The sequence below is a fragment of the Taudactylus pleione genome, unplaced genomic scaffold (assembly GCF_031769625.1).
Source record: "Taudactylus pleione unplaced genomic scaffold, aTauple2 ptg000242l, whole genome shotgun sequence".
Lineage (NCBI taxonomy): Eukaryota > Metazoa > Chordata > Amphibia > Anura > Myobatrachidae > Taudactylus > Taudactylus pleione.
In genome coordinates this window covers 4553135-4579288 of record NW_028284644.1, presented here as the reverse complement: position 1 = coordinate 4579288, position 26154 = coordinate 4553135, and the positions used below count along the sequence as shown (strand labels likewise).

The 26154-nt window shown below is 44.1% G+C and overlaps 1 protein-coding gene across 1 annotated transcript in view; it reads left to right on the top strand.

Annotated features, from left to right (window-relative positions):
• LOC148516721 (beta-2-glycoprotein 1-like) overlaps nt 1-26154 on the top strand; it is a 109528-nt gene that overhangs the window by 3517 nt on the left and 79857 nt on the right. Inside the window, exons 2-5 of the mRNA XM_088479626.1 lie at nt 20215-20406; nt 23034-23130; nt 23207-23283; nt 23394-23591. Coding sequence (XP_088335752.1) covers nt 20215-20406; nt 23034-23130; nt 23207-23283; nt 23394-23591 — 564 coding nt within the window. The remainder of the gene's footprint in view (nt 1-20214; nt 20407-23033; nt 23131-23206; nt 23284-23393; nt 23592-26154) is intronic.

The following is a 26154-nucleotide window of genomic DNA, read 5'->3' as shown; positions in this document are numbered from 1 at the left end:
CTGGGTGACAGGAGAAGGCGACAGTCCTCTCTTCCTGTGGGGGGGAAGTAGCAGAGTCCCAATCGGTGCAACGTGCTGCTCGTTCGCTCTTATTGGCCCAATTTAAGGTCCCAACTTGTACAATCTCATATGTGCAGACACTTAGAATTTATTTTCATTGCTCATTAGAAATTCTAAGTTACATGAACATCAAAAGGCTATCTCAGTATATAATTCCAATACAGATTCTGGTAATCTGGTGAAAAATGGAGAGAGACAAGCAGAATAGGGCAGAACATGAAATTACTGAAGAAAGAATGTATAGGTCAGCAAAGTAAAGTAGCTTGGGCAAAAACAACAGTCAATAGTACATTACAGTATCTACATACCTGTATCGGCCTACTAAGCGCCCATTTATTTATTCAAATTCTGGCCACATTTTCCCTACTTATTACACCATGAGCTTTGTCCTTTCAACTTTAACTGACAGTTGACCCTTGTAACTGTTACATTCCATGCTCACCTACTTAATTCAAGTTAGGATCGACTTGGACAAAGTTAAGACTGGTTCTGGTGCATCTATACTAAGTAAGTGGAATTTGTTGGAATATGTAGCAGAGTTAGTGTGCACACCAGTGGACGCCCCGTGACAATGAACAGCCCAAATGCTTAACCAGCAGAGTGGTTTATTGAAGATGGATGCAATACAACTGTACTCACAGTTATACACATTGGTTATTTAGATTGGAGTGGGGTGTCATACAGCTCACCAGCCAGTGAGTGTATATGGATAATGGGTAGTTGTGCAGCTTCTCTGTAAGGCAGTGTGGAATCTGTAAACTCACAGGTTTTACAGTGCTAAGTGGATGACTTGCATGGGGTCTGTGCAGTTATGCTCTCCATCTTCAACAGCCCCTCTCGCTACAAACTCTTCATGTTACACAAACATTTACTCAAAGCTTCTTCATAGCAACCTTGAAAAAAGACATAGTCAAATTAGAAAACATCAGCATGTCAAGTGAGTTTGATTCACTCTTCTCGGTAGGTCTATCAACAAGACTCCCCTCACTAGCAGTATGGACCACAACAACAGTCTCTGTATTCACCAACTTAGGACTGCTGTTCCTGATATCTTCCACACATGTGACTTTTAAATCTTGCAAAGTCACTTTGTCTAGCTTGGAATTCCATTAACACCAATCGGATCTTGACTTTAGTTTCTGGATGTCTTGAGGTTCACTGAATACAATATTCGCGAAATCCTCATCATATCTTTTAGGTGGCTTCCCGATATTTGATTGTGCAGAAGACCTTTTTTATCACTGAAGGTCCACACTGGTAGTTTCTGGTTCAGACATATCTCCAGTTGTTAACACAAAACAATCTAATGATCTTAGTGATTATTAAAAATGTATCAAATGATACTCTATGAACCAATGCAAAATATAATTTAAAGAAATATATTAGATTATAGCAGCAAGTCTTTAAACATGGGATTTGTGAATACCCATAAAACACATAAAATTCTATTGAACTACAGACTGCACTAATATGGAACTCTTTACTGTGAGATGGCAGAACACACACAAATGCATATAACAGTCACGGCTCTGTTAAATATAAAAATGTATAACATTTTTAATCATAAGTCAAATATTTAAAGATATATAAATCTCTCACAGTATACATGAAAAAATATATATTTAAAAATAATAATAATACAACAATATTACATACTAAGAACACCAATTAAGAAGTCTCTTGTGTGTGCACACATTACTTAGTTTGAACTAATGGATTGAATAGATAATTGGCTCCAATAGTATACTGACTGGTCCAGTTAAAGTTCCATGGACATATCCAAAAGCATCAATGGTAATGGACAAGCTGAATGGGCACAGTAATATCGATACAAAGTACCTGCGAGTAACTGCTAGCAGCTGTAACATATACAGTGATAGGTGCTTGGTGAATAAGGCTTCCCTTATTGTGTGAGCGGCCGTCGGAGCTGGGCTGACGTTGCACCAGCAAGCAATCTGTCTCCCGTGCTCGTCTGCTAGGCACACTGTAGAAGCTGAACTGGAGCCTATGTAAGATCACCTCCGCTGGATGCTGCTGTACAGAGAAATAACCACTTGGTGCGGTGAGGAATGTTCATCCAAATGGGCTTGCCTCATGAAACTGGTGCTTGTAAATCAGGGGGTCCACTGACGCATTTTGCCCCGTTAGAATGGGGGCTTTTTCAAAGAGTAGCTATCACATACACTGATTGAACTTAAATAGCACCACTTGATAATCCATTGGATCATTCACTGAAGCTCGTCAGTGGTCCCAGGTGTGCCGCACCTGGGGCCATGTTGGGTAATTATAATGTTCTTTCAAATATCCCAATGGAAATCAAAGTTAATACTTAATTGGAAATCTCAATGAGTAAAGTGTATTATTCATTTGTTGTATATAACACAAGTAAATATAGGTATATATAATAAAACAATTTGCATATATATATATAAATACTTAACTCATAAATGGAGCACATGACTGCACAATCTTAATATAAAAAAATAAAAAATATAAATATATAAATATAACTTTATCTCTAACCCAGTCCAAGAATCGAACTGGTGACCCTTCTAAAATTGATCACTGGCAGTTACCTCTACACTACAGGGATATGTTCATTTGATGGGCAGTTATATTAAGCTTCCCATAGACTGTTGGATGCCCCTTATTATTTATTTGGTAAATATAACCCTATTGGTCATAGATTTCTCATGTTTTTCATACTATACCATGTGGTTATCAAGATCTTATCCAGATTATTAACATCATACAAATAATTAGCCATGCTATGTTTGGATAGACAATCTAATGCTCGACCCCTACATTATATTTAGACGATGATATAACTTCAGATCACGCTACCTTAAATATACCCTAATTCCTTAGGAATAGATACATGAAATGACTGGGTAAAAAACAGCCCTTTAATGGAAGATCGCTACAAGGAGACAACTAGTGATCACAAGAACTGAATACAGATGGTTAGACCAATAACAGATCTAACTAGGAAAATACATCACAAGTTTAACATAGAACATAATGAAATACAGCTCACTCTATATGGACAACTAGTAATAGCAGGAACTCATTAGGAATGAATAAAACACTTTACTCGTTGAGATTTCAAATTAAGTATTAACTTTGATTTCCATTGGGATATTTAAAAGAACATTATAATTATCCCGCATGGCCCCGGGTGCGGCACACCTGGGACCACTGACGAGCTTCAGTGAATTCTCCAATGGATTATCAAGTGGTGCTATATAAGTTCAATCAGTGTATGTGATAGCTACTCTTTGAAAAAGCCCCCATTCTAAAGGGGCAAAATGCGTCGTGGACCCCCTGATTTACAAGCACCCGTTTCATGTGGCAGGCGTAAGGTTAATTTTATTTATGCATGTGAATAATTATACTTTTATAATATTAGAGCAGTCCAGAAAATTTGTTCATTAGAGCATTCTTCAATTTTTAACTGTTTGAATCAATATATCAACAATAATTTCTGTGGTTATCTGCTACACTCAGGACAGATTTGTTTTACATAGGATTCACATTCTTTTGTTTGCACACAAATACTTTGTGCCCTATCTAGGGACATATGTAATATTTTAACTGACATTTTTTGAGTTTCTCACTCTTTGTGTGTACTGCAGTACATTCAGCGTTTGTCTCACAGGACACAAGTTCTTGGAACTGTAGTAACTTTGCTCTGACTGTATCTGGGGTTAACTTTGCTGTGTTTGCTTCCAATGCCACAGGTAGGAAGTCAAACTCAGGTGTAAAGTTTTGTTGAATAGCTGTAGTGATCTTTTCATCATCTTCTCCTACAGACAATAGTTGCTGAGAAACATACATAATTTTGTCACTGTAGTCCCTCTTAATGCTGCATTCATATAACTTAGTATTGTTAAATACATGTCTCAGATTAATCCTTGTCATATGTCCTTTGCCAACATCTTCCCATGTATGAAAGAGTAAATGTATTGCTCTAAACTTAAGCCAATAGTACCCATGGCTCTCTCTACATTATCTGGGTTTAGACTGTCACCAGGATCTACTGTAACTTTCCACAACCTATCCTGCTTTAGTTGCATTTCCATAACAAATTTCCATCTAGTGTAATTGTTTGCTCCATTTTGCTTGATAAACCTCATTATAGGTGTAGTTCCTGTGTGCATGCTTCTTACATACATATTTGTGCAGCCTATGTATGCTAACTAGCTTCTGTGCTGACACATTGTGCTGGAAATACTCTGTGCTTTGCCGTCAATGGCAATATAAAAGGCTTAAAAGCCTACGGCCTTGAGCATGTGAAAATGGGCATAAGAGGAGGAGACTTTACAAAAGAATTACTCTGTCATGAAAGCCAATGGACCTTCAAACTCTGAACAGTGTAAATCCATATGGTCTAAATGAGATGATTCATTTCAGTGCCTTCCTGTGATATCTACCTATGAAGTGATTATAATTAGCATTGATTTTACTTGGAGAAGTTCTGCTATCTTCTCCCAACACAATTATGACTTACAGAATATGATCAGGGTACCTTATTAATGTCATCAATAGCATCATATCTAATTTTTGATACTGGATAAGCCATATACTACATAGTAAATATCTCTCCTGCATACATATTTTTTTTCACAGTTCTCTATTTATGTTTTCTTGAACTTTTTTTTTAATTTTTATTCATATTTTTAATTGTTTTAGTTTTTTAATCACACCCACATATTATTAAGTTGGCACTGTTTTGCATAACACAAGAGTCTATGAGTTAGATCACTAACCCATATACCCAAAACCTCCCTCCCTTTTCTCCCCTCCCCTTTCTATCTTTACTATTTTTTTATATACAAGATACACAATTTCTTATTAAGCAGGAATTTATAATATTTTTTTCTGTCCCCTTCCACTCCCCCCCCTTTTTTTCATCTATTCTATGTCAAGAAGTTAAACGTCTCTATTAAGACACGGAACACTTTGAATATTTTAGTACATATATATTTTTTATGTCACTAGACCACATAGGTTTTATTCACTGTATTAGGAGAGTGGAGAGCTACAATTATTATGTGATGTTGAAATTTTATTATTAATACTCGAATGCATACATACAGTTATAACGTATGCAATCAGATATGGTGTCTAGGGTAGCCACTAATTTTAGCAAGCCCTGCGGTGAAACCTTCAGAACACCAACAGTTAGGATCAGAAGAGTAAAGGCCCCCATACATCAGCAATTGATTGTGGCAATTCTGCAATTTGCAATCTATTGTGTATAACAATCTGCAATATATGGGCTTCACAGATCGCAGATTGCAACCAAAAAGTGATTGGAATTAAGTAGATTGTCCAACATGTTGGATTTCATAGATCGATTGTTGCTGTAGATTGCTAGTGTATGGACATGATCAGCAGATTTGCAGATTGTTACTAGTAAAATGATGGGCATTTCTAGATTGGCAGATCTGTGTTTGTTGAAAATGATCTGCAAATCACTGAAAAAGATCTGTAATGTATGGGCACAGATTGCTAGATTGGGAAATCCTAACATCGGGCAATAAATCTTCAAATTGTTCAATTGTGGTTTTCAGATTCCTGATGTATGGGGGCCTTAAGATAGGAATCAAATCATAAATTAGAATGGACACCTTTTAGGTTATCATATGAAGAAAACACCTAACTGAACAAAATAATCCTAGATCGGCATATTAACAGTCTTAAATTAACAAGATATTTACACTGGGTCTGGACAATAAATTAGGCTTGAGTTCCCAGTGATATTGGGTAAAGTCCCTTTTAGAATGGTCTTATCTTTCCTGGTAACATTAATTTGAATGTTACCAAACAGTATGATATCTTTTGGGATTTTTAAATGGGTGTGATATGTATTACCGCCGGGCGCATGGCCGGCGGTTCAATTCCCGACAGCGGCTGCCCGACAAAGGAGGAAATCCTGATCGTCCTAAAGGTAAGTATTTACTAACCTAACCTAACCCCCCCTAACCCTAACTCTCCTTAGGGGTGCCTAACCCTAACCTCCCCCCCTGTGCCTAAAACCCTAAACCCCCCTCTAAGTGCCTAAACCTAACCCCCCCTTCCCCGCTACCTAAACCTAAGTCCCCCGGGGGGGGTGCCTAACCCTAACCTCCCCTCGGGGTTGCCTAACCTTAACCCTCCCTCCCTCCCCCTAGCCTAACCCTAACCTCCCGGTGGATGCCTAACCCTAGTCCCCCCAGGGAGCACTTAACCTAACCCTCCCCCCCGCGGCTGTCTGCTGTGCCGCCCTGCATCCGCTCGATCGGGATGCCGTGCGCCGCTCTCCCGACGTCTGGCAAATTACAGGCGTCTACATTTAGACGCCTGTCATTCTTCCCTAGTCGGGATAAAGCATTTAAACCATCGGGTTCCAGACTACATCCCTTTTAAACATACCTTATATTATTGCCGCACTGTCATCTTAACAACAACAATTTACTTTGATATGATTACAATGTTGTGATTATAACCAATATTTACCTTTATGCAATTATGATACCATTTTAAAAGAAAAAAATATTTTTTTCAATCCGGCAATAATTATTAATTACATTTTATTTCTGAATACTGATGGATGCTGTATATGTGTGTGTATGTATATATATATATATATATATATATATATATAAACAAAACAGAAGAATGCGGGGGCGCCTCATCATGTATTAATAAGATAAAATTAAAAATGTTCATTTTATTAATATTCCTACTATTATATTCATATGATATTGTATGGATTATATAATGGGAACATTGTATCATTGTATTTGTATTTTTATATGCATTTATATGCATTTTTATATGCGTGCATATGTTTTTATATGTGGTCATATGTATAAATGATGAATTTGCTGAATTCATTTAATGAAATAATGCTGTGCTGCATATATTTTATTGGTTCATGAGTCCTATTTAACTGCCCTCAACAGATCACCAGCCAGCCTCTTGACGAAGTCCTAGTGACGAAATGCATAGGGGCGTGGCCTGGTGATCTGTCTTTCTATGGTTAGTGATCTGATGAAGAGGTCCTAGAGACATTCAGGACGAGAGCCGGGAGCACCATTCCATTACTCTGCTGTCAAACTCTGCAGTGGTTAACCGCTTGTTGTGGTACAGACGCTCTGCTTGTTTTTACCAATACATTTTATCTTGTTGATGCATGATGTGGTGCCCCCTGCATTCTTCTGTTTTGTTTTTAGATACTTCCCGACTGGATTCGGGTAATTACAGTATGTATACATATATTTTCTTATAGAATCTATTTATTGTGTGTATTTTATTCCGAAGAAAGGGCTGAATAGAACTTGAGAAGACCAATTCCACTTTGACACATTATCAGTCTGTCAGAATTTCCCCTGCCCATTTGGCAATTGACTATGCATGAATTATGTATGAACCAATCATTGGAACTCCCTGGACACACCTATTAGGGTGGTCATGTGGGAGCTAGCATTCCAATAAGGACAGAGCTGAAACCAAGTTAACCTATAAAGTAGGCCCTTTCATAAGAAAAACTTAGACTGAAGTTGTTTGATTCGATCCCTGGAGCATATGATCTGTGCTCCTGAACACTGCCGGTATCCAATTGACAAAGCAGATGTGAAACGTGCGTCTTGGTGACCGGGTGTTCCCACTGTGCACGAGTGGGACATCTAAGCTACACGGAGCTTCCAATCCTCAGCATCACAGGCTAATTCCCATTATCAGCAATTACCAGCAGGTACTTTTTCCTTTCACATCGCTGCAGACATTGAGAGTTTCATTCAAGTTAAGAGACCCTTGCAATGCCAAAGGTAACAAGGTCCACTTGATTAACCTCATTTGTACCTGCAGTGCTGCATTATCTTTCGTCAAATCCCAGCTCAGACACACACCGCTCACTTGCCACCAATGCAAATGCAAATGGCAAGCAGCAGCATGTCTGTCTGACAAAGCTGGGCATACTTTTATTCCCTTTGCTGAGAATTGCACACTGGCATATCTAGCCTGCCTTTTAAGTACTCTCATTGCATTTATGCTTGCAAATCAGGTTCCTGCACTGAATCTCATCAGGTCCCTATTGAGCATTGGGTAAAAGCAGATACTAATTAACTTATTCATATCCACTTAGTCAGGGGAAAAGCCGCTCACGGTTTGTTCACTGCGATTGGCATAACATACTGCAGCAGCCATTCAACCTGTACTTACATGTGTGATATAACTTTATTTTTATTTCTGGCTGATACTTTGCACATGCTGGAGGAAAATACAAAGTGTTTTCCCCTCTCCGAATAGGAGGATTATATGCAGGGGTGGATTGGGGTGGAAAACCAGCCTGGGAAATTTCTGGAAGCAGCCTTAATGGGGGTGGGTCTGTTGAGGGGGCGCGGTCTGTGGAGGAGGGCAGAATACTCCCTCCTTTTAGGGCCTGGAGGGGCTTTTGCGGTCCAAGTTTGTGCTATAGCTATTTTAATCTTATATTTTTACATATTAAATATATCGATTTTATTCCATTGCGCTTTCTTCCATTTCTATTTTTTGGGGTTTATTTCACTAGAGTGGTTAGTCACCACTCAGAGAGCAGCAGACGGATCATTCTTTTATTATTGTAATCACAGCACCTGTGTGTGTTTTTGTCTGGGCTTTTGCAAGCCACTGAGGAGAACAGGGCTGGCAATAGAAATTTTGGTGAATGATACAAGCTTTTTGGGGCCTCAGGGCCTGATTCAGAGCCGGACGCTCTGAACGAGCGCCTGCTCTGAATCAGGGTGGTTTTTTTTTGGAGCGTCCTCCCGGACGCTCACATAGCTGTGGGTTACCACCCACAGTTATGCGAGCGTCCATGATGATGGTCGCGATGGTCAAGACCATTGTGACCATCGGGCTTGCGATGAGACCCTGCGGTAGGGTCTCGTTGAGCGCAAGCCCTGGAGTGATTTTGGCTCTATCAGAGCCAAAATCACTCTCACTGACATCACTACTGATGTCAGTGGGGCCGGACCCAGACGGTAGGCGTTCCCATGGGAACGCCTCCATCTGGCAGCCACGCCCACCAAAGGGGGCGTGCTGTCAGTCACCATCGACAGCACGCCCCCTTTGGTGCGAGACCCAGAGTGATGGAGAGCCCGTCACTAGCCGGGTCTCGCTCATGTGCACGACGGAGCTCCCTCCGTCGTGCACATGCGCACTAGGGCACCATTGACCTGCTTGCGAGTGCTCAGCGCTCGCGAGCGGGTCGGGATCAGGCCCTCAGATCCCTCTGCACTAGGTACAGGACAGTTAGTTTGAAAGTCTTTTCTTACCTATATGGTGGTTTCTCTGCAATGGGTAACCTCTGAGGAATTTGAGCCTCACTAAGCAGCATCTTCAGCCATATTCACTATTCATGTAGGAGATCACATTGACTGGAAGATGTCTGTTTATGTAGAAACATAACCAATGTCATCATCATAACCAGTTAATATATAGTAACAGAATGTTTTGTGCAGGGCACAATGTGAATTTTCCTGATCAAACAATTTCTGTGTCTCTCCAGGCCTCCCTGTTACTCCAGACCCCCTACTTTTCTCCATCCCCAGGTCCCCCTGTGGCTCTCCAGGACCCCTGTGGTTCTCCAGGCTCCCTGAGTCTTTTCATCTCCAGGCCTCCATGTCTCTCCATATCCAGGCCCCCTTGTATCTCCATCCCCAGGACCCCCTGCTTCTCTACAATCCCCACTGCATCTCTTCATCCCCAGGCCCACCTGTGGCACTGAGCCTCATTCCCCCAACCTCAGCCTTATTCCTCCGGCCCCAGTGTGCCTCTATCAGCTCCATTCCCCTAGCCCCAGTGCACATCTCTCTGCCCCATTCCCCCAGGACACAGTGTGTCACTAAGCCTCATTCCCCCCCAGCCCCAGAGTGAGTTTCTCAGCCTGTTCTCAGCATCAGTCCCCAGCCACCAGCTCCAGTCCTTAGCATCAGTCCCCAGCTACCAGCTTCAGTTCTCAGAATCAAACACCAGCCACCAGCCCCAACCTTCAGCATAAGTCTCCAGCCACAAGTCCAAGCCCTCAGCATAAGTCCCAAGCCACCAGCCCTTCCCATTCCCCCGGCCCCAGTGTGCCTCTCTCAGCCCCATTCCCCCAGCCCCAGTGTGCCTCTCTCAGCTACATTCCCCTGGCCCCAGTGTGCCTCTCTCAGTCCCATTTCCCCAGCTCCAGTGTGCATCTCTCAGCCCCATTCCCCCAGCCCAAGTGTGCCTCTCTCAGCCCCATTACCCCGGCCCCAGTGTGCCTCTCTCTGCCCCATTCCCCTGGCCCAAGTGCTCATCTCTCAGCCCCAGTGCGCATCTCTCAGACCCATTCTCCTGGCCCCAGTGCACCTCTCTCTGCCCCAGTGTGCATCTCTCTGCCCCAGTGTGGATAAAATGCATTTCTCTGCCCCATTCCCTGAGGATCCAGTGTGTCTCTCTCAGCCCCATTCACCCTGCCCCAGTGTGCATTTCTCAGTCCCATTCCACTGGTCCCAGTGCACAGCTCTCAGCCCCATTCCCCCAGCCCCAGTGCACGTCTCTCAGCCAAATTCCTCTGGCCCCAGTGCACATTCTTTCTGCCCCATTCCTCCAGGACACAGTGTGTCACTAAGCCTCATTCCCCCCCAGCACCAGAGTGAGTTTCTCAGCCCTTCCTCAGCATCAGTCCCCAGCCACCAGCTCCAGTCCTTAGCATCAGTCCCCAGCTACCAGCTTCAGTTCTCAGAATCAAACACCAGTCACCAGCCCCAACCCTCAGCATAAGTCTCCAGCCACAAGTCCCAGCCCTCAGCATAAGTCCCAAGCCACCAGTCCTCCCCATTCCCACGGCCCCAGTGTGCCTCTCTCAGCCCCATTCCCCTGGCCCCAGTGTGCCTCTCTCAGCCCCATTTCCCCAGCCCCAGTGTGCATCTCTCAGCCCCATTCCCCCAGCCCCAGTGTGCCTCTCTCAGCCCCATTACCCTGGCCCCAGTGCGCCTCTCTCTGCCCCATTCCCCAGGCCCCAGTGTGATCTCTCAGCCCCATTCCTCCAGCCACCAGTGTGCATCTCTCAGCCCCATTCCCCTGGCCTGACTACTTGTATCTCAGCCCCAGTGCGCATTTCTCAGAGTCATTCTCCTGGCCCCAATGCACCTCTCTCTGCCCCTGTGTGCATCCCTCTGCCCCATTCCCCGAGGCCCCAGTGTGTCTCTCTCAGCCCCATTCCCCCTGCCCCAGTGCGCATCTCTCAGCCCCATTCCCCCGGCCCCAGTCCCCAGCCACCAACCCCAGTCCTCATCATCAGTGCCCAGCCACAAGCCCCAGTTCTCAGAATCAAGCCCCAGCCACCAGCCCTCAGCATAAGTCACAAACCACCAGCCCTCACCATTCCCCGAGCCCCAGTGTGCCTCTCTCAGCCCCATTCCCCCGGCCCCAGTGTGCATCTCCCAGCCCCAATTCCCCGGCCCCAGTGCACGTCTCTCAGCCCCAGTGCATGTCTCTAGGCCCCAGTGCATGTCTCTCAGCCCCAGTGTGCATCTCTCACCCCCAATGCATGTCTCTCAGCCCAAGTGCATGTCTCTCACCCCCCATGCATGTCTCTTGGCCCCAGTGCATGTCTCTCTGCCCCATTCCCCCAGGACCCAGTGTGTATCTCAGCCTCATTCCCCCCAGCCCCAGTGTGTGTCTCTCAGCATTAGTCCCCAACCACCAGCCCCAGTCCTCAGCATCAGTCCCCAGCCACCAGCCCCAGTCCCCAGCCACCAGTCCTCAGCATCAGTCCCCACAACCAGCTCCAGTCCCCAGCCACAAGTCTCAGCCCACAGCATAAGTCCCAAGCCACCAGCCCTCAGCCGCAGTGTCTGTCTGCATCCATCCGTCCGTCCACCCGCCAACACTTACCTGCTGCTGTTCCTCTGTTTGGCTGCCAGTTGTTTGTCTGTGGCATGGCTGGCATCCCCACAAGGCAGAGCAGGTTGCTTGTTTTTGAGCTTGTCCTGGCGGCAGGGCTGGGCCGTGAAGGGGTTGGAGGCGGAGCCATCAGTGGTGACTGACAGGCTCCGCAAAGGCATGTGGGGAGCTGATGTGGCTGGGCATGCACAGCAGCTCCCCATAGCCAAATTCTTTTGTGCTGTAGCTTAGCTCCGATCGCGGCAGCGGCCGTGGGTGAGTGGAGAGTGGCTGCCGGCCACTGTAGTGACCTGCCCGGTGTCCCGGCAGCTCAATCTGCTCCTGATTATATGTGATGTATAATTATTGAAGGCATAGAAATAAGAGTCTCTCGTTGTTTTACCAACATCATTCCTTTTAGAATGCATTTTTAAGTCTTATACTGCATGCAATTCTCAGACTCATTATGGAGGACTTAAATCCCCTTTATTAGAATAAATATTTTCTTCAAGTGGATATCCACTATGATAAGTCCTCTCTTGATAAAACACCCCTGTTGTGTGTATATATATTAAATCCAGCCACCAAAAGAATGGTATACTGTGTCCTTACTCCAGACTCTTAATATAGTCCATCAGGAGTGAGCAGTAATTATGGATATGGACTGCACCTTTAGTTGGTGTTTACTGTGTCCTTCAATTGTGAGAGATCCTGATGCTGGAGCCAGACAGACAGGGATGTAGCCAATGGGTAGGTTCCAAATGGTGCTGGGTCAGATGATGCGGTGGGATAATCAAGAGCAGGGCTTCGTAACGTGTTTCTCCTCTTCCAACTGGTATCAGCGGCTTCCTCAGACATAGAGGCTTGGTTTTCCTTAACCTTCAATTATTACCAGCTCCAAGCCTCGCTTTTGCTAGTTTCCCTTTAAGCATTCCGGTGGCCATAATAGATTGCTCTCAAGCCTCGATTCTATATGGACTCTTTTTCGGCGGTCCCTTTATTATCATTCCCCACCTATTAATCCTTAGTAGTCTGAGAGCTCAATCTCAGTGGCCATTTTCTTGGAGGTTTTTCTAATGGGGAATTCTAGCGGTGGCCATTTTTTTGTGGCACAAGAAGTATTATAAAGGATAATTTATATATAAATCCTTTTGCCATTTTTTTATATTTATTTATTATAATACATTTTATAGGCATATAATACTATACTTGGCAATCGACCTATATTCACATCCTACTACTAATCACATAATAAACGATGTTACACAATCATACACTATATCCTGGATATATCTATAACCATGCATATCAGATATATGGAACATCAATGAAATATCAGAAAGCAGATTAAAAATAATAATTTATATAGACATATTTCAGAATGTGCAAGGGGGAGTTTAGAATTATTTAACATCAAAGCAATTATTGAGACCACCATCAGGGGAGGGGACCGTTTTGCTAAATTATGCAGGAGGGAAGCCTATTGGATTTTTAGATTACAAACGTTAGTACCTTTAGGTTTGAATGATAATATAGAATTAAACACTTTCTAATTTTTTTGTCTCTCCATTTTCCCTTCTTCTTGTTTGCCGGAATATGCTAATGTATTTTTAATCCCGTATTTTCTCTCACCCCCTTTTTCCTTTTTTTTTTTCCCCATCTATTTATATATGATTTCTTCCACTGTATGAATCACCTTCCTATGGGCTATTTGTGCATATTAATTCATAATCCTATGGGCACACGACAGATATATGAGTTAGACAAGGCAATACTTGTTTTCACAAGTGATAACCCAGAATGAGTGATTATATATTTTTAATATTTATTTTTAATGTTAACAAATATTTGGTTTTTACATATATATATATATATATATATTCATATTTTTATTTAGTGAGAAATGGTATAGTTTCTGGTGTGATATTATCTACGTATATATAACAAGAGATATGGTAAGAACTTACCTTTGTTATCTCTGTTTCTATGAAGTCCATAGGGTCCACAGGGTTGACCTTGGGGTATAGCTGGATCTGGATCCTCGGGCACCACGCAGTTAAAGCTTTCACTGCTCCCAGGATGCACTTGGGTCCGTCCTCCTCTATACCCTGCCCCCGAGCCACAGCACCTCAGTTGGTAAGCAGCCAAGGCCAGAGGAGGAGACTAAACAGAGAGAAGGAAGACTGGAACACACAAGAAACCATACTCACAGAAATGGAAGACGGAAAACCGGTGACCAGCCACACAGCCCATTTGAAGCCAGGTGCGTCAGGGCGGGCGCCCTGTGGACCCTATGGACTTCGTAGAAACAGAGATAACAAAGGTAAGTTCTTACCATATCTCTTGTTTTCTACTTCAGGGTCCATAGGGGGTCCACAGGGTTGACCTTGGGGATGTCCCAAAGCAGTTCAACTAAGGGCGGGGATGCTCCTGAGCAGAAAGGAGAATCCTGCGCCCGAAGGAGGCATCCTGAGAGGCAAAGGTGTCAAACGCATAAAACCTCAAAAATGTCTGAATGGAAGACCAAGTGGCTGCCTTGCACAGCTGAACAGCGGAGGCACCACGTCTAGCAGCCCAAGAAGGACCCACAGACCGAGTGGAATGAGCCTTAACAGAGGCCGGAACAGGTAAACGTTCCTGTATATAAGCCTCCCTAATAACAGAACAAAGCCAATGGGCTAACGTTTGTTTGTTGGCAGGCCAACCCCTCTTATGAAAACCAAAGAGGACAAACAAGGAATCGGACTTTCTAACCGAATCAGTCCGATCAACATAAATTCGTAGAGCACGGACAACGTCCAATGAAGCCTCACCAGCTGAAAGATCAGGTGACTGAAAAGCTGGCACCTCCAGTTCCTGATTAATGTGGAACTTAGAGACAACTTTAGGCAAAAACTCAGGACGAGTGCGAGGCACTGCTCTGTCCTGGTGAAAAATTAAGAAGGGGGGACTACAGGAAAGCACCCCCAACTCAGATACCCTCCTGGCCGAAGCAATTGCCAGGAGAAACACAGTTTTTAGTGTTAACCACTTGAGGTCAATAGACTCAAGAGGTTCAAAAGGAGGTCCCTGCAGGACCCTAAGAGCCACCGCCAAGTCCCATGGAGCCACAGGAGGCACAAAGGGAGGTTGAATCCGAAGCACACCTTGGAAAAAGGTGTGAACATCAGGCAAGGTAGCGATCCGTCGTTGGAACCAAACCGACAGAGCTGACACATGAACCTTCAGGGAAGCAAGACGTAAGCCTAGATCAAGACTGGACTGTAGAAATGCCAAAATCTTAGAAACCCTGAACACCTGAGTTTCTGGACTCACACCACTGAAAGTAAGTGTGCCACACCCTGTGGTAAATCCATGCTGAAGCAGGCCTACGCGCCCTCAGCATGGTACCGATGACAGAGGTAGAAAAACCCCGGGAGCCACGCCGTCAAAGACAGCCGACCCAGATCCGGGTAAAGGCAGGGCCCCTGAGACAGCAGATCCCGACGCTGAGGCAGAAGGAACAGGGCGTCTACGGACAAGCTCCTGAGATCGGAGTACCAAGGACGCCTGGGCCACGCTGGAGCCACCAGCAGAAATGTGCCCCCATCCTGTTTGATTTTTCTGAGCACCCGAGACAGCAGGGAGATCGGAGGGTACAGGTACGCTAGGTGAAATGTCCATTTCACAGACAGCACGTCCACTAGGCTTGCGCCTGCATCTCTGGTCCTTGAGCCGTACACAGGCAACTTGCAGTTGTGACGGGAGGCCATCAGGTCCATCTCCGGCAGTCCCCATTTGTCCACGAGAAGTTGAAACACCTCTGGGTGAAGCGACCATTCCCCAGGATGCACGTCATGATGGCTGAGGAAGTCCGCCTCCCAATTGAGGACTCCCGGGATGAAGACTGCAGAGATCGCCGGAAGGTGGCACTCCGCCCAAGCCAGGATCTGAGACACCTCCGACATCGCAGCTCGACTGCGAGCCCCTCCCTGGTGATTTATGTACGCCACTGTGGTGGCGTTGTCCGATTGCACCTGAATGGCTCTTCCGTGAAGAAAGGTGCCTGATGACAGTAGAGCACGGTACACTGCCCGTAGCTCTAGAACGTTTATGGGAAGGATGGCTTCCTCCGCCGACCAACGGCCCTGGAGAGACAACGAGCCTGTCACTGCCCCCCAACCCCAGAGACTGGCATCTGTCGTGAGCAGAACCCAGTCCGGGATCCAAAAGGGGCGGGCCTGGATGAGATGAGCTGACTGAAGCCACCACGCCAGAGACCGGCGCACTTCCGGGGACAACACCAGCATCCGGGATCGGATCCGGTGAGGTAACCCATTCCATTCCGATAGAATCTGCCCCTGCAGGGGCCTGGAATGGAACTGGTCAAATTCCACCATGTCGAATGCCGACACCATGGACCCCAGGACTCTCATTGCCGAATGGACCGACACCCTGCCACTGCTCAGGCAACTGTGTATCCTCAGTTGTAGGGAGGACACTTTTTCCGGAGTCAAGAAAATCCTTTGTTGACAAGAATCCAGAAGTGCTCCCAGATGGACCATCCGTTGAGATGGGACCAGAGAGGACTTCTTCCAATTTATCAACCACCCGTGAGCTTGAAGACAAGCAATGGTCAGGTGGAGATGTCGAAGAAGCACCTCCGGGGAGCTCGCCAGCAGCAGAAGATCATCCAGGTACAGCAACAGTCGTATACCCTGACCCCGAAGGTAGGCAGCCATAACTGCCATCACCTTGGTGAACACCCTCGGAGCCGTGGAAAGGCTGAAAGGCAATGCCTGAAATTGGTAGTGATGGTTCAGGATAGCAAATCTCAGATACCGCTGATGTGCCGGAGCTATGGGCACATGGAGATAGGCGTCCTGGATATCGAGGGAGACCATATAATCCCCGGGTTCCATTGCCAGAATGATGGAACGTAACGTTTCCATCCTGAACCTGGGAACTCTGAGGTATCTGTTCAGAGACTTCAAATTCAGGATAGGGCGATGAGAACGATTGGGTTTCTGCACCAGAAACAGAGTAGAATAGTACCCCATCCCGCGCTGAGACTGCGGAACGGGAACAATGACCCCTGCTTGTAGCAAAGATTCTATAGATACCTGAATCTGGCCAGCTTTGGTCTTGTCCAGAGAAGGACTCGTGCAGAAAAACTGGTGGGGCGGCCTAAACCGAAAAGACAGGGCATACCCCTGTGAGACTACTTCTCGAACCCAGGCATCCATGGTGGTATTGTGCCAACACTGGGTGAATTGGAGAAGTCGGCCTCCCACTCTGGGGTCCCCCAGAGAGAGGCCCGTCCCATCAGGCAGCAGGCTTATCCTCCTGCTTGGAAGAAGGGCGCCAAGCACTCCATGCCTGCTTCTTGGGCTTGGGTGCGGCCTTGGTCGCCGAATGTCTCGGGAAGGACTGGCCCTTGGCCTTACCCTGAACTCGAAAGGACCGAAAGGCAGAGCTCCTCACTTTAGCCGGCGCAGAGGCCGAAGGGAGGAAAGCCAACTTGGACTTAGCCAAAGTATCCACTATCTTGTCCAAATCCGGACCAAATAGTAAATCACCATTAAAAGGCAAAGCCTCCAGACCCTTTTTTGAATCTGCATCAGCCCTCCAGGACCTTAGCCACAGGGAGCGCCGAGCAGACACCGCTGCAGCCGACACCCTAGAAGTGAGCAGGCTGGCATCCAAAGCCGCTTCCCCGATATAGGAAGCTGCATCCCGCATCTGTCCCACTAATGCTCTCTGGATATCCAGAGCCTCATCAGGAAAGGTATCCTCCAAGGCATTGGCCCAGGCCTCAATGGCTTTAGCCACCCAGGAGATAGCCATGGACGGGTGAGCCACCGCCCCGGAAAGAGAATAAATTGTCTTTAAACAAGTCTCCACCTTCCTGTCCGTGGGATCCTTCAAAGAGGAGATAGACGGCAATGGCAGCGTCGCGCTTTTGATCAAGCGGGTAACGTGGGAATCCACTGCCGGCGGAGTCTCCCATTTCCTGCAATGAGCTTCAGGAAAAGGATAGTTCGCCACCAACCTCTTCTGTGGATGGAACCTCTTACTGGGTAATTACCAGGCCGCCGCCATATGATCCGTTAATTGATCAGACAGGGGGAACACAGTTGAAGTCACCTTGGCCTTTTTAAAATTAGGAAACTTCGACCTAGGAGCCGGCGCATCATCCTCAACATGTAGGATAGCCTGCACCGCCCTAACTAAGGCTGGAACATTAATGGAGGACTTAGCTTCCACCTCCTGCCCCATGGCATCAGAGTCAGAGTCCTCATGGATTTCTCCATCATCTGAGGACACTTCCGAGTCCAACAACTGCGCAGCTAGTGAACTCACAACCGGACGTTTAGACACCCTTGGTGGCACATCACTTTGCAACATCGACTGAAACGCCAAGGATGAAGCTGCCAGACTCTGTACGGAGCTGGAGAGAACATCCACCCAAGGTGGAGGAGCCGTCGGAGCAAAACTCTGCAAAGGTACTACAGACTGACGCGTCACTGGGGGAGACTGCACATACATAGGCAGTCCTGAGTAAGGACCCACAGTCTGGGCCCTGGGGGGAGACCGCAATATTTGCGGAATACCCGGGGAATGGGGGATGGTGGGCTGAGGCAACGTCCTAGAAGGGACTGATGGGACCGATAACCTGTCCGCAGTAGACTCCAGCACCTGTGAAAACATCGCCCAAGGAGGGTCCTGTGACACAGGTGGGTTGGAGGGGCCCGGTACCAGCTGGCACCGCCCGCACAGACCATCCTGAGACAAGTCCTCCCCATCAACTCCAGCAGCACAGCATCTGCAGGAAAATAGCACAGGAGCCACAGAGCGCTCAGTCTCCTCATCAGACATGATACCGTAAATACACAAGAAATACGTATCACCAGAGGAATTACGGTTTTAACACCCGCGCACTCACCAGTATGCGACACAACAGCCCAGATATGGTACTGTGTAGCACACAACAGTATGTGACTGACTCCACAAATACGTGATTTATATAAGTGAGGGTATCAGAAAAACGCCCTTCCCCCACACACCTGCCGGGCCGTAGGAGAAGGAAAGGGATAGTTATAAGCTGACAGTAAGGAGAAGTCACAGACAGGTAGCACTAGCAATAGTCACATACAATGCAGAAAAGTTAGTACTCACTGCACCTTCCGCTACAATCAACCGCCCAGATTCATTGTCTGGGAGGGCTATAGCGCTGTGTACACTGTCCTTTAGCAGGGGAGAGGTACACAGGGGGACCGGTCCACTTGATACCGCCTGGGAGTCTGTGATGCCTGCCAGTAAAGATGGCTGTCGGAGACCTCAGAGGAGGAGTGGCCGAGAGATAAGAGCAGCTCAGCGACGCCAGACTGCTAGTTGAAAGGCGCGCTGAGCTGAGGGGAGGAGCCACTAGACAGGGAAGGCTGCCTCCCCTGGCTAGCAATTAACCCCCGGGTTGCCGGTCCCGCTACCAGCCTGTTACCCTGCTGGTCTAGCGGACACGCGGGGTATTCCTCTATAGAGGGGGAGCCCGCCGCCGCCGCTAGTGCCTCCGGTCTGTCCCCAGAGACCGGAGGCTTCTGACTGCATATAAAGTATCCGCGGGCCGCCGCACGCGGCGACCCACGGCTTACCTGATCCCCGTCGCGTTCGGCAGCAGTCAAGGGAGTCCCCAGAGCCCGGCTAATACAGGCTCTGGGGTCCCGCCGCGATCCCCAGAGCTGTACTGGCGTCGCGGCGCCAGCGGGGAGAAGGAGCGGCAGCGTGGACGTCCTAAAGGACAGTCTGATGCTGCCGCTCTAAAAGTGTAAAAAAAGTAGAAAAAAATTAAAAATTTCTCTTTTAAAATAAAGCTTAGGGGCTGATCCTGCAGCCCCACTGCGACAGGGTGACCCGACTCCGGCCGGGCACCAACTAAAACTGAGGTGCTGTGGCTCGGGGGCGGGGTATAGAGGAGGACGGACCCAAGTGCATCCTGGGAGCAGTGAAAGCTTTAACTGCGTGGTGCCCCGTGGATCCAGATCCAGCTATACCCCAAGGTCAACCCTGTGGACCCCCTATGGACCCTGAAGTAGAAATATATATATATATATATATATTTATATATATATATATAACAGAATAGTTCTAGGTATTGTTTTCTGTAGTATGTATTATTTTAATAATTGCATACTTTATTTGTCTTATTAAAAATGGTTATAGATATATAAATAAAGAAATATGTGTGTTAAGCGGTTTAGATCACGTCTAAATTGTTTTGATTATTTCATTACACAGGTGATTGTCCAAAGCCTCAGAATCTTACACATGCTGTGCTCAAGGAACCTGTTACTTTGGAATCTTATGCAGAGGGGATTAACTTTACATATTCCTGTATACCGGGATACAATTACATTCCAACCATAAATAATGTCACTGTTTGTCAGAAAGACAATACATGGTCAATATCTAATGATGACTTCTGTGGTAGTAAGTATGTTATGGTCAATGAGAGCTTGCAGGTGTTGCATAACTGTTATATAAACCTGTAAAATGCAAAGCAAGTAGTTGGAAGAATTTATATTTATATAAACTGTCTAGCTATTTAACTAACTAATCAGTTATCAGTTGTGGATTAATTGTTGTTGAAGTTTTAGTTAAACCATACCACACAAAAGCGGCTGATCAAATACACCTCTAAATTATTATATCTTTAAGCACCATAGTGTAAAAAATATTTTGTCACTTTGATGATCTATAACTCACCCTGTAAACTTCTGGGCCTATTCATCATTAGTGGTTAGTGAGAGGGGGATATATCAATCCTTCTATAGAGAACAAGTGGAGGTGTTCCCAAAAGCAACCAATCAGATTCTAGATATGCTTTTATAGAATGTAGTATGTAGATGATTGATATGTAGAATAGGATTGGTTGCAATGGAAACATATCCACTTGTCCACAATTGTTTTCAATCCAGTGGGAACCCTGGGAGCTGGACAGGTAGGTAATATCATTCCCAACCTATAGTTTGTTACAACTTTTGAAACTCAGAGTATGATCTTAACTTGCTTCATTGAGGAGATTGGCTATACAACCTACAGTCATATGAATCTCCTATTAGGTATTGGATGGATAAATAAATAAATATATAAATAGATACAGTGCTTTTTACTCAGGGAGCCAATCATAATATCCTAATGTAATTCACAAATACACTTTTAGGGGAATTCAATATGGGGCGAAAACTCAGTTTTTGCGATAATATCGCACCTATGACGTCATTATAGCAGGTTTTAGTTTTACACTGTATTCAATTTCAAAGACTTTTCGCAGGTTCGAAAAGTCTTTGAAAAAAAACGGGGATAACTTTTCACCAGTGAATAGGTGGCGAAAAAAAGTGAAGAATTGGGGTTTAGGGGTGCATGCTTAAAAAAAATAGCCTGCACCCCTGGGAATGACATTTTAAAAATAACTGTGTCAAAAAAAGTTTTTTAAAAAATAGGGACACCCCAAAAAATTAATTAAAAAATTGGGGTAAAAAAAAAAAGGGAAAAAAGTGTTTAAAAATAGGGAAATAGGTTCAGGGCTATTCTGGAAGTATGCGGCAGGTGTATTCTAGAATAGGCTATTAGCGGCAGGTGCATAGTTACAGAATTTTTAAAAACTTACTTTAGGGACATAAAAATATGCTAGTACCCATTTTCATGTACCCCAAATTAAAAAAACGAAAAAAAAAACCTAAGTGTTCTTCTGCAACACTTCTTCAATGTCGGGAAAAAAACACCTGCTGCGGCTGTTTAAATCCCCGACTTTCATTTGCAGGCTAAAACGGGGGTACCCATAGTGATCCCCCATGTTTTTACAACTTTAGGGGGGTCCTACAATTTTTTCAATGAAAATTTCGTAGTTTATCGCAAATCCCACTTCGCCAGGTCCCGTTTTCGTAGATTTTATATTGAATACAGGATAAAGCGGGCGCGCGCCCGATACTTTATCCCTGAAAAATCTCCGATGTGGAGCGAAAAGTCTAGCACGGACTTTTCGCTCCCATATTGAATACCCCTTTTTGTCTGCTAGGCCAAGACACCACTTATTTGAGCACTGTTCTCTTTCAATGGCCATACAAATATCACACTAGATAGATAAAGGAGTAGATCCAGTCAAAAGTGATTTTGCCTAATTAAAATCATTATGATGGGTGCTTCAATTTACAATAATACCTCCTAATACAGGACTATAAAAGCACTTCTACAGGATATTGCCTATAGAGGCTAATGTGGAGTTGAGCACAATTTTTGTTATGAATGCACACCTAAATGCAGGTGACAAAATGATGCTCTTAGTTGGATAAAATATGTTGCACATATCTTAAGAAACAAACAGCATGGTGGTCTCCCCACATAGCTACAACCAACACAACACTGTGACGAGCTGGGCTGCTCACACTGTTACAGAGAAACACAAGAGTGGAGTTGGCCTTTCATGGGGACACTCACAGCCCCAGCACAGGTCTAAGTTTGTTAGAGGAATTTGGCCCACAAAATAACTGCAGTGTACCCCAGATGGCGCTGATGGCACATCCTACAGCATGCACTGTAAAACAAAGTGAATTTTGCTCTTCAAAGTCAGACCTTTGTCCAAAACATGCAATTTGAGTTAGTGATAGTAAACAATAGGATTAGAAGTTATTCCAGTAAGTCATAGTACCCACCATATTAATATTAATTAGGTAACATCATATTTTTTACCTGCTCTTAAATTAGAACTTGAATTCTATACAAATAAAAGACATTATTAAAAGTTTTGAGGCTGCCTTAAATGTGTTAAAGAAAGTAGACATCACATACTGTAGGTGAGACCTTCTGGATAATACATGATCATATCACTGCTCACCAAATGTAACAATGTTTATTAAGTTATTAATATCAATTGTGCAGTATATGGTAATAGAGAAAAAAAACTCAGCCCACACTGGAGCATTCTTAGCTGGAAACAAATGATATGGCAAGCTTTATCACTTAGCACAGGACAGTACTATGTGCTTCTCTTAATCACAGTGTGATGTAACTTTAAAGTATTTTTTGTGAAACAAATTAATAATTGTTCTTTGTATCAGAGGTTTCCTGCGGCATTCCAGATATTGTCGACAATGGAGCCATTCAATTTTTGGATATATTCTTTGAATCCACTGCCACATACAAGTGTAATGTTGGGTGAGTCTTGGCAAATTTATTCTTCTGGTAACAGTGAGTTTGGTAGTAACCTGTTATTATCCTCTGTGTCCTACAGATATATACTGTTTGGGATCATCACTAGATATTGTTCAGCTGATGGCAGATGGAACGGCACAGTTCCCTCTTGTAACCGTTAGTAACTTTTTTCTTAAGTATTTATCAAATATAGCAAACAGAGCAACATCATCTTTTCTGCAGAATGAAATTAGACATGAGCAAATTTTGTTTTTCTTTAATTTCAGAAACCTGCCCTGACCCTCCACAGCTAAAATTTGCCACAATTAATAATGCAGTTGGTAGTAAGAAAAACAACTATTTCCCAGAGGCATTTACTATTTTGTATAAATGTCTTCCTGGATATGTGAATGAAAAGTTGATGTCATCGTCTATCACATGTCAAAGTGATTACACCTGGTCGGAAATAAAGGAGTTCTGTGTTAGTGAGTACACAATTTTCTACTGATTACACAATTTTCTACTGATTACTAACTAGTATTTTGGACTTGTTATTCACCAGGTCACTAGCTATTGTGCCCATACCTGTAGAGGTTTCTTTTTCCTCTCTCATTTCTTCCCCTATCTCTCTCTCTCTCTCTCTCCCACCCCATCCCTCACTCTTGCCCTCCCCCTATGTATCACTACACCATCTCTCCCTTCCTATATCTCTCTATTCTTTCGGAAACAGGAAAGCTCAGCCTCTGTGCCTCTCCAATTTTAAGAAAACACAGAGGGTAGTTCTGTGGACATCTCCTTGACTTTTTTTGAAGGTTTAAGAGGCCAGTCAGGAGGGCAGGAGATACTCTGAGAGTTTGGGGCTATGTGAAATGTGGGCACATTGCCGAGAATAGTGTGTAATTCAGAGAAAGTGGTTGAGACCCGGGACATAGTGCAAGAGACTTAAAAAAGAGTGAAATAGTGGGTGACTTCTCAGGGATCTAGGAGCAGACAATGCAGCTGTCAAGAAGAAAATTTATGTGATACCCACAATAGTACAAAACAAATGGGATTTGGTTGCACAGAGTCTTCCCCCAAAAATATGGGTCAATTAGTAATGGATGTCTCAAATGTTCAGTCAATAATATATTTAATTTAATAAACACAACATTAAACCCACATAAAATATCACATCAATAAGTAAAACACTACACGCTATATTCACTGGATATGGATATTAAACTTTCTTACAATATACAGGTGTTGGTAGAAAAATCAGTGACTGTACTGTATATATGAAAACTCAGCAGGAAAATGATATGGCTTATTGGTAAATAAATTATATATTTATTAAAACAGTACCATGGTTGGAACAGTATTTCCAAATATGAGTCTTTTGTGTATTCAATGGCTCAATGTACTGTAAGAATAGCATTGTTTCTATTAATCCTTAAGATCCTAGATTTGGGTGTCCAGTTAGTAAGACAATTTTCTATCAAGCCGGGTAGGTGAACCCAAATCACCTGCACTCACATCGCAATAATGTCCAGCAGCTTAGGTGCACCACACTGGGAAATCCAAATTCATGGGTATAGTCATATAAAATTAAAAAACAGAGGGCACTCACCAGTTCCACCTGTAAATAGGTTTTTATAAAGTAGACTCACATGTCACATTTAAGGTCAACTTTTCGGTCACTTGGAACCTTTGTCAAGACAATCAAGTTTCAATACATGTTACAGGATCCCCAGAAACCAAGATGGTTTCTTGATTCCTGATGATCCTGTATTTACACTGGTATCAAATACAAGAGGCTTATGAAATTCTATTTGTTTTTAGTGTTCTGTGTCTTATTATTATTAAATGTCAGAAGCTTGTTTCTGTCTAGAGAGGATATTTTGTTGAAAGAATCTGTTAGAAGAGAAGTGGAATATTTTTTTCCTTCAAAAGCCTTAATTAGAATTTTTGCATGTTTTTCAAAGTCCTGTCTACTACTACAATTCCTATGTACAGTATTTGGCTGGATGGAATATTCTGTAACCATGTTTTGTGATGATTACTTTTAAAATTAATTTATTGGAGTCTACCTGATATGTACCTGTAACAATCTCATCATTTATAATTGAGAGGGTGATTTACAGGAAATTAATTAAACTAGAGCTAATACTGCTCATGCAAGAGAGGTGATAGGGATTACAATTCAGATAATTAAAATTATGTGGTAGCTGACTCAACATCTGCTTTCCAGAAAAAGAAAAGGCAATTAATGTATGTTCCATAGAGGATTAGGTTTGAAGTGAACACGCCACCCCAAATGATTCTCTCTTCGAGGATTCCCATATAGAGGTTGGCGAAGCTCGGTGCAAACCTGGTCCCCATGGCAGTACCACGTGTCTGGAAAAAGAACTGGTGATTGAATAGAAAGTAATTATGGGATAAGATTCAAGAAATACATGATACGATAAACTCATTTAAGTCACCCAAGGCCATATCATCCTTACTCAAATAATATTTTACAGCTTTTATGCCCAATTGCTGTGGGATGTGTGTATAGAAAGCCTGTATATCACATGTCAAAATAAAGTACTCAGGGTGCCACTTGATGGGATCTATTAGTTGTAAGATTTGGGTAGTGCCCCAGATATAAGACCTCAAGGAAATTACTCATGGTTGGAGATGAGAATCGACAAAAAAAAAGATTAGAAGTGAAGCACCCAATTCCACAAATAATAGGATGATCAGGGGGGTTTGTGAGGGATTTATGGATTTTAGAGTGGTGATAGTATGTGGGGATGACAGGATGAAAAAGAAAATTATAAGTATCCCTGGATATCACCCCCTCCCATGATTTGCCTGATCTAACAGGGTCTTATGTTCCTTTTGGAATCTGATTGTGGGGTCAGCCTCTAATATCTCATAAAACATTTCATAACTCAGTTGCCTATAGTCTTCTATTTTTGTCTTGAATGATCAATCCACCACCTTATCAAGATGTTAGAGATTGATCTGATTGTAACTGTTTGAGGGCCTGTCTTTCACTGACTGTAAGATTATTATATTGGTACCCCA